This window comes from Corvus brachyrhynchos, unplaced genomic scaffold, assembly GCF_000691975.1.
Source record: "Corvus brachyrhynchos isolate BGI_N302 unplaced genomic scaffold, ASM69197v1 scaffold59, whole genome shotgun sequence".
In the NCBI taxonomy this organism is placed as follows: Eukaryota; Metazoa; Chordata; class Aves; order Passeriformes; family Corvidae; genus Corvus; species Corvus brachyrhynchos.
This window is the reverse complement of record NW_008246054.1, coordinates 4,318,245-4,327,580: the sequence shown is the minus strand read 5'-3', so window position 1 is coordinate 4,327,580 and position 9,336 is coordinate 4,318,245. Positions and strand designations below refer to the sequence as shown.

Genomic DNA, 9,336 nt, shown 5'->3' with positions numbered 1-9,336 from the left:
GAGGCGCGGGGTTGGGCGTGAGGTGTGTTCAGCAGCCAGGGCATTGGCTCAAGGACAGAATTAGTTAAATACTAAAATAATACCATCCGTCGCTCAACCCCTGACCGAGCGCAGAGGTAACGGCCCCCGGGGGAAGGTTCTCGTGCAGTGGAAGCCGCTGACATCCAGCTGGACAGCCCCCGTGCCTCTTCCTGCACATCCCAAAGCGGGCAGGAGAGGGGCTGCTCCCCACTTAGCCCGGGCCCCTGTGTCTGGGGGATGAAGCCACTTCACTGGAGGTTCGTGGCTCTGAGCCTGCAGGGCCCAGGGGTGACACCATCCCAGAGCCTGGGGGTCAGTGGGAGAAGCGGCAGAGATCGCTCTCCTGTCTCCACTTCTCGGTTAAGACCTTACAGGAGAGGGGGGTGAAAAAAGCAAGTCCCCGTTTGATCTTCAGCTGCTGCCACCGTAACACGCCTCAACTTTGAAGTGCTGCGAACACACCCTTGGAACTCGTCTGTCTCCGTCTTTGGTAACGCCACACAGACGAGAGTTTTGTGCTGTAACACCGCTCAGGCCATGAACACGCCAGAAAAATGCTTGAAGCGACACAACTGCTTGAAACACCCAAGTTTTTAGGGGCCTTGCAGTGCTTCTACACTTGAAGGATGTGTCATGCTCTAATTTATAATGCAGTCTGATACACAAAGCTTTGTCAAAGTTATTTCCTTTATCATTCTGTGGAGCCTCTTTGGTTTTTTTTTTAAACCTCTGCACAGTTTGCTCTGTTTGCAGTAATATTGAAACATCCACATGAAAGAACTGCCTCCCTGTGCCTGTGCTCCCATGGGCCCGGGGAAGAGGATGGCAAAGGGAAATGCTGCTTCCTTGTGCCATTATTCAGCACCTGGGAAATAATCAACAAGCAATTACTTGCCCCTGTGCAAACAGATTACACACTTCACCCAAGGAGATGAAGGGAAGGAATTTCCTTACTCCATTCCCAGGGCTGCAGGGAAATGGACAAAGCCTCTCTATTCCTCGGGTCTGTGTTTCCCCAAAGCAGCCAGTGCAGTGATGGCTCCAAGTTTACAATCCCGGCCCTGGCTTGCTCTATTTTGCAGAGAAACTGCTTTTAACAAGTATCAGCAAGAGTTTTCCTTGGGTAGTTTCTGGGAGGGAGTAACAGGGTGCTCATGCCCTGAGGTGACCCTGCAAGCTGGAATGCTCCTGGCTCTTGGACAAGGGAGTCAAAGTGCCTCAGAAAAATATTTTGAAAGGTGGTTTGGAAGCCCAAACATGCAAGATAATGAGAGTGGAGAATGAGATAGCAGAGCTAAACCAAAGGCATCTATCTTGTCTATACTGCTGATTAACAGACAATTTCACCCTAATAACTCTGAATTGCAGCTGGATTGCAGGCCAGGTGACTGCAGAGGAGCAGGGAAACCTCTCTTATCTGAGCCCGTGGTATTTCCCTGCCCGAGGCCAAGAAATCCCTTACTCACACCAGATCCTTGGTAAGTGACTGAGAGCAGCTGAATTAGTAATAATGAAACATCACTGATTCATGGGCCTACTCAGTATTAATTGTAAACTTGACATATGTAAAGCACTGATCACGTCTGGATCCAGCTGCACCCAGACTCCTCTCTGAGGAGGAGTTAGAAAGGATGGGGGTCCATTCCGAACCTCATGAGTCAGCTGGAGGATCTTTCTTACCCTTTGTGTCTCCAAAACCCTTTGTGAATCACTAACTTGATTTTAACTCAGTTTTCCTTTGTATGTTTCTTCCATGCAGTCATTAATAAGGTGAACTTTGCCATCAAACGTACTGAGCCTTGGAAAACCATTGTTAAAACTTTGTTAAATTCCATCAAATTTATTGAACTCTATCAAATTATTCTTCTAGCTCAATAAGACATTCCTGCCTTTCTCTTTTGAGTGAGGTGCATTCCAGTCAACCACAACAGTTGTCCTTTAAAGCAAAGGATAAAATAAGTCTCATTGTGGAGGTAGAAGTTTATTTCTTCAAGATCTACTCTACAAACTCTACAACCAGGTGTTTGTGCTCTTGCCTGCAGACAATTCAGAGCATCTCCATTTTCCAAGAAAAAACCCCTTGAAAAACACAAACTTTAGATTCAGAAATTCAAATTTTTCAGCTTTTAACCTTCAAACCCATGAAGCAATGCAAATCAAAGACTTAAGTGGAAGTGGTATATGTTTCCTTCCCCCCATCCCATTTCATCTCTTGGCTGGAAAACTTTACCCTCAAAGCAGTGGCTGATTAGAGGGGAGGTCCTGCCTGTCTCACAAAAATCCCACTGCTTTCTATCTTCAGAGAGACTAAAGCCAGACATAGTTAAAGGTGGAAAGTTCTCCTTTAAAAGTTCCTTGCTGTAAGTCACCTTCCAGACCCTCCAACAAGGCCTTTATTTCAAGCCAATTGAAAGTTCTAGATTTTCAGTGATGATTATTAGAATTGAAGAGGGAAGTTCTCACTTATCAAAATGACCCTCAGAAAGCAGGGACTGACTTTTCTTGCATTACTGTCTAATTCAGCATATGGGAAATATAAACAAGCCATACAAAGACTTTACACAGTAAGGTATTTTTGGGGTTTTTTACATTCATTCAGTCGTTCTACAAATAATCATTTCAGGCAGAGAGTTAAAAATATCATACAAAACATGTGTACAACCTCCATCTTACTGCTTAATTTTCTTATTAAAATGCAGAAATTCTCCTTGGCACAATAAAAATATATGTATATATATACACACACAGTTTTGTCTCTGTATTCCAAATATTAATAAAAACATTTTAAATTATTTATTTTGGTTAGCGTGAAATGATGAATAGTAACGGACAAAAGTCCTTTTTTTCTAGAAGGGCTGAGAAAAGTGTGAGTCTGCATCAAAAATAAAATCAGTTGCTTTTAAGAATAAGATACCTGTTTTAAAAAAAAACCAACTGAAAAGTTGTGCTGTTTTCATCAACACAGATGTCTTAAGACTTGGTTATTAGAGATGTAAAAGCAAACTGAAAGCCTTTTTCCAATCCCATGAATTTTAAATAATTTAAAAAAAATAAAGTTCTGAAAACCAAGTTCATTCATAAAGGGAAAACAGCAGCTTTCAACTCCACAGAAAAAAAGTATTTTGAGACATTTAGAAAGCAACTTGCATGCTTAAATGAAAACTTATAAAACCAGAGATACATTAAAATAATAAAAGGTGGCACAAAAGCTCTGTTTAACTCAGTCTTCAATATGAAACAAGACAATCAGAAGTGCCTATCCTGACATTTCCCATTACTCAACAGCCTGGGTACCTGCAGGTGGTGGGCTGTACCCACTTTCAACCAGACCCATTTGCAGTTAAATATGCATATTAGGAATTGCTTTTAGGAAGTCAATTAATCACTCTCTTCACTGGAGTCAAAGATGTCACTGAGTCTGAAAGCCTTCTGCTGCTGACTAGCTGCTGAATTGTCAAAACTACAGTGCTTCCCCTCCTTTTTTCTTAACTTTTCTTCAAGTTCTGGGAGCTTCTTTTCATACAGATAATAAATAATTTCTATGAGGGGAAAAAAAAAAAAAAAAGTAGTTTTAATTGGATGTGTAGAGGAACAGCATCTCACAGACAGAAATTAGGTTGTTAGTGTTAAATGCACAAAATCTCTGTACTGCTCTGTGGTGATCACAGTGGCTGTGCAGGGAGATCAGACACAACACAAACATGCAAAGAGAAATTAAAATGCACAGTCATAAAACTTTTCAAGCCAAGGTACTAAAAAGAAGAGGACATTGAAAGTTATAAAAAAGGCATTTAGTAAATAAAGTATAAAGCTGAAGATTTTAGCCAATTAGGAGAAAGCGAACCAGGAAAAAATTGAACTAGAATATGCACCCTCTGAAATTCAACCCGAAGCCTTAAGGAGTATATACAAACAGCTGGCATACTGACCAGAAAAGGTCTTTCTTTTCCATAAAGGGACAGAGGACACTTTCAGCCTATAAAACTTTGCCTGAACATAGGCTCTAGGGACATCTCTGCAAAGAGAAGAGTTAAAAGAATTAGTGGTGCAGGGAGCTATCTAAAGCTTAATTGTTACTGAGTTACCCATTCCTGGGAGTGATGCCAGCCAAACCCTATCTTAGCTTTAGGGAGAAAGGATGGAATTCAAATAATAATTATCTCATACTATCAAATCATAGTTTTTCCCATTAGTTGATTAACACCTGGAAGCAGATACACAACACTCCAGTACTTGGAATGTTAAGGGTTTCAGATCTTGCAGGCATGGCTTCCTGCTCAGTGCTATGCCAGGATATGCAACTGTCATGTTTCCAAACTAAACACTTCCTATTGCTGTAAAGGTATCAGAACTTTGATTCATCTGCTTTCAGTACCCTTTGTATCCATAAAAAGAGGGAAAGAAGGCTTACCCAATAGCATTACTGAGTTCATCCCAGTTTACTTCACTGGCATCCTCTGCTTTTGTTTCATACAACCTGTGAATGTAAGACAGAAGCAGTTTGCAGGCAGAACTCAAGCCATAATTCAGTGCTCCCAGCTCCCCCAGTCAGAAATTACAGCACATTTTGTCCAGAGAAAGAATGATTGCAAAACATGTATCAAGCTGCAAGCAGGCTGTTTTCGCCCTGCAAACTTTTATAAACACAGCTCAAACAGTGAAAGATACAAAAACATCCCAGTGCTCAGAACTGTACCTTTTAATAAGGTTGATCTTGGCCTGTAATCCATTGCTCCCTCTATATAACTGCTGCCCTTTGGTCAATTTGCTTGTTAAAATTGAATTCCTTTGAAAACACACAAAAACAGGTCTCTATCATTTCAAGAAATTCCAAGCATCAAGATGCTGCTGTGTCACAGAGAGGCAATGTTCTGCCAAGTGACAGGGGGGATTTAAAGGACACAGACACCAATAGAAAGGATAGTCTTGTTTTGCTATGAACATTAAGGCAATTTACAACAGTAAAATTATACATTCAATAGAAGTACACACTTGGCTTTAGCAACAAGCAAAAGCAAGGTAATGCACCTATTCTTTACTACATGAGAGAAAGGATAGTGATTGAGAAAGATACATCACCAACTGCCTAAATATTTTACCATCACCCAGATCCTCAATCGCTGGGGAGCCCCATTTCACAGCCAGGACCTGGAGAACCCCTCCCAGCAATTGGGAAATCCTACAGTGTTTCCACCTGTAGGTGAGGTCTCCAAATTCACCCTGAAAGTGGGTCCAGCTTTTATAGGCCCAAATCAGCAAGTCAAAGTGACTTGATTATATTTTTAGCATGGAAACACCTGGATCTGATGGCACACTTCCCAGCTAGCAGGGGCAGAGGCTTGGCCAGAGCCTAGGCCTGGGCTGGGAGGGCTTCTCCTAAAATATCTTACAAACAAGCTGCTGTTCCTGTCTGTTGGGAAAGTTTCTTAAAATGATACATTTCTTGCAGGTAACTACACAACATTATGTGAAAGTTTCTGAAGCAGCTGGTTTGGTGTTAAACAGCTGGCATATGAGTCTTGATCATCTGTTTTTACCTAAATAATACTGCTGGTGTTAGTCACACAATGCCCAGGGTTCATCCTGTAAATCAGCTCTGCTGCTCCAGCCTCAGCACATCAGGCAGAAATCAGGCTTTGCTATCACAGCAAGAAGAAAACTTGCCCCAGCTACCAAAGAGTTATTTGTCTCAGACACATCTGCAATGCCTCTTCTGTACTCTACAGTGTCTTATCTGTCCTACCAAATGATCATGATAAAAACCACAGGTTTTACAGAATAAATACTCCCCACTACGCATTTTACTATCTCAGTTTAGTCCAAGCCCTCACCACTTCTGTTTGCACTGTCTCCAATATCGACTTCCCACTTTGGTTTCAATCTCAGTCCATGGCAGTTGCTGGTACAGCTTCTCACGTTCAATCCAGGGATCTGTGCTTGACTGTTCCAGTGAGGAAAGAGAACTTGGATTTTCTGTTTTCAGTTTCCTCCTCATCACCTCCTTCACTGCATTCATTAACTTCTGGGTCTCTTCCTTTGTCCAAGGACCATAATTAATAGCTAAAATTGAAAAACCACCAGGTTTAGGCATAATTTATCATAAATGATTAGGGAAGAAAAGGCAAAAGAGCAAACGATTCACTTTGCATGTTCTTTATTTATAGGACCAACTTCTTAACACATCTTCTAGAAACCCTTCTGCATACCAGACTTGAGAGTTCAGCCTAAACACTAAAGAACAGACTGATCCCCAGTTTTTATCTTTTTAAACCTGGTTGCCAAATTCCTTCTGCCCTCCCTGTGAAATCATCTTATTTAGATGTCAGTTCTGTTCCACATCTTTTCTCTTTTCTTTCAGAAATCTTTCTTATCCCTTCTACATGACAATGCAATCAGTGGTCTGAAGAAAAGGACCACCACTACAAATTAATTAATTTTAAACCCCATACTTGAAGGACTTTTTCTTCATATTTAGGGTACCTACAACGTAAGAGTTCAACTAACAGTAGACATAATTAATTGTTTTTCTTAAAATTACATACCTGACTTGATTTCAGAGAATTTCATAGCAACCGAGAGGTTAGAACGGGACATCAGCTCAGAAATCTTCTTCCAATCATTGCCATGCAGAGCTTGATACTTCTTTAATTTTTCTTTTTCTTCCTTAGTATACCTGGTTGAGAAAATGGGCACAGCTTCAGCTGTAAATTCAAACCATTTCAATCTCTTAAAGAGCTGTATCCCCTCCAGGTGGTCAATGTTAACCATCACTATCAATTCAAGTCACATTTTAGAACAGAGGAATCAATAAGGGAAAATGAACTATCAATTAAGTCACAATAACTAGCACAAATGGGAGAGATGATCTTCATTTATGTCAATTTTTAATTTACAAATAATCAACACAGACTGATATTAACATTCAGAAACACTTTTAAAGTATTCCCTTACCTTCCTTTATAATTATTTGGGTCAAACATCTTCCTTGCTCGGTAATATATCAGCCTCCAGGGTCGGGGTATGCCCTCAGCTGGAAGGTAGAGGATCATTTTTAACAGACATTTCTCACAGTGGTGAGGCCAAAATGAAACAAACCCCAAAACCCAACACCACACATTTTCATGACCGTGCTGTCAACAACAGATTCTTTCCACTCACTCTTGCTACTCACTAGCTACAAACTGCATGGATGGCTGTGCATTTGAGCCAGGTGTAATTAAAATTTAACTGGCATACTGAATACTCCCATTAAAAGAGAGACATGAGACAGCCACCAGGCAGGAGGCTGAGGAGACACTGGGCTTCTGCTTACAGACTGTTTCAACTGGGAGAAGCAGGCAGTGGGGCATCCAGCAAAACCCAAGTGAGGATCTCTCCTGAAGGGAAGATCCACAGAGACCAATCCCTGGGAACACACAACCACCTTGGCCAGCAGTGCCCAGGAGAGGTGACTGCAAGTCACAGAACACTGATGAGACTTTCTGCCAAATCTTCCCAGACTGGAATGAAAGTCAACATCAGGCAAATGTGACGATGCAGAGGGAAGGATTGTGTGTCTGAAATAATCACAGAGGAACAAATCTGTAGTTTGATCCCAATATCCCAATCCATGACAGGCTGCCCTTTACTCTGCCTTGCCTAAGATGATGACACCAAACACACAGAATAAAGCTCCTGGTGCACTGAGAAGATCCCCATGTCTTGGAAAACTGACATGGCTCAATTTCTTCCATCCCCCCTCAGTCCTGCACTTGCCACCTATTTATGTGATCCAGGAACAGGTGACAATTTCAGACAGGACTTAATCAATCACAGCTGCCATTAATAACCTTAATTATAGTTTAGCAGATAACACACTTAAAGCCATAAAGCCCAAATGCAAGTCTGAAAGTCTTTACTGGTCTTGACCACATTTTATCTCTAAACTCTTCCTACTTGAGACCAGATAGCAAGAACAATAGACTGTGCAGATTATCAACTACACCATCTCACAGCTCCTTTTTTAACCAAATTTAGCAACATCAGTGCTTTTCAATAAAAAATTCTTTTACAAAATATGCCATGATATCACCAGGTTGTAGAATACAACATTCAGCTGTCTGAGAATAAATTTAAATACTCACAAATTTTTTCACAAAAATGATGTTCTGTTTTCAGGCGATGGATGGTGTCTTTATCTTCTGGATACCTCGAGGTAAACAGAAGTTTTTCAGCACTGTCTATTCCAGTAAGTGATAGGAACTCTTCAACGTTTTTCTGGATTTGTTTATTTTCCTTCTGGGTAAATCTGCCAAACTTGACAGCAATACCTAAAATATAAATAGGTTAAGAAAAACAAATCAAACCTCAAGTACCATCTCTTGCACATCTCAGGTTTTAGCTTGGGTATAAGAAAAGATCAGCAAATTCTATGGGGTAAAAAGAAAACTGAAAGAGACAAAACCAGCTGGAAATGAGCAATCTACACAGAAGTGTGGACTGAAATTTGCCAATGTGGAAGCAGATGCTACGAACAGAGAAAGAGAAAATATGTCAATGGAATGAAGTGAACCAGACTCTGTGGGTGCAACAGACATGACACAAGAAACTTTTCCCTCTGTCAAAGCATTAGCACAGCTGCACAGTCCTTCCTCACTGCAACAGGATTTCAGAGAGCTCACCCTGTTTTTTAAACTCCTTAAATCTCATTAGGTCTCTTCCAGCCATCTTCTTGATTGAACTGTCTGATATATTCTTCACATGAGGAATAAACTCTTCCAGTTCTTGTCTTGCAGTATCCAAATCCATGACTGAAGACGTGACAGAGTCCAGGCCTTCTTCACCATCCAGACTGACCTCATCAGAGGCTGCCAATTCAGCAAAGGAACTGTTCTGCTTCTTCTGCTTCTTCTTTTTATTTGATGCCGAGGGTTTTGGTGTCCTGATATAAAAAAAGGCACAAAATAAAATACACCGCTAGAACTCCACACCAAAGACTTTTTTAACACCTCTACCCTTAAAAGAGTGAACACATTCATTAATTACTGTGTTAATTAGGCACAGCCTGATTTTTTGGTAGCAGGGAAGGCCACAGAAATTCTGTGAGAAGCTGCTGGAAGCTTCCACTATGTCCGACAGAGCCAATCTCTGCTGGCTCTGAAGATGGACACGCTGCTGGCCCAATTAGAGAGGTTGGTAACCCTCTGTGATGCCACATTTAAGAAGGAACTCAAACAGCACACATGCAGTTTATTCCAGGGGCAGTGAGTCGCCGCCACCCCGGGGCGTTCTGGCCGGCCCGTGGCCATGTGCTGCCGTGGCCCCCACCAACTCCGG

The 9,336-nt window shown here is 41.4% G+C and overlaps 1 protein-coding gene across 1 annotated transcript in view; it reads right to left on the bottom strand.

Annotated features, from left to right (window-relative positions):
• Positions 1 to 1,981: 1,981 nt before the first annotated feature.
• TTF1 (transcription termination factor 1) overlaps positions 1,982 to 9,336 on the bottom strand; it is a 10,972-nt gene continuing 3,617 nt past the window's right edge. The window contains exons 4-12 of the mRNA XM_008642191.2: positions 8,682 to 8,941; positions 8,145 to 8,330; positions 6,973 to 7,051; positions 6,564 to 6,694; positions 5,853 to 6,081; positions 4,718 to 4,807; positions 4,433 to 4,498; positions 3,951 to 4,036; positions 1,982 to 3,560 (exon numbers count right to left, since the gene is read on the bottom strand). Coding sequence (XP_008640413.1) covers positions 3,400 to 3,560; positions 3,951 to 4,036; positions 4,433 to 4,498; positions 4,718 to 4,807; positions 5,853 to 6,081; positions 6,564 to 6,694; positions 6,973 to 7,051; positions 8,145 to 8,330; positions 8,682 to 8,941 — 1,288 coding nt within the window. The 3' untranslated portion in view covers positions 1,982 to 3,399. The remainder of the gene's footprint in view (positions 3,561 to 3,950; positions 4,037 to 4,432; positions 4,499 to 4,717; positions 4,808 to 5,852; positions 6,082 to 6,563; positions 6,695 to 6,972; positions 7,052 to 8,144; positions 8,331 to 8,681; positions 8,942 to 9,336) is intronic.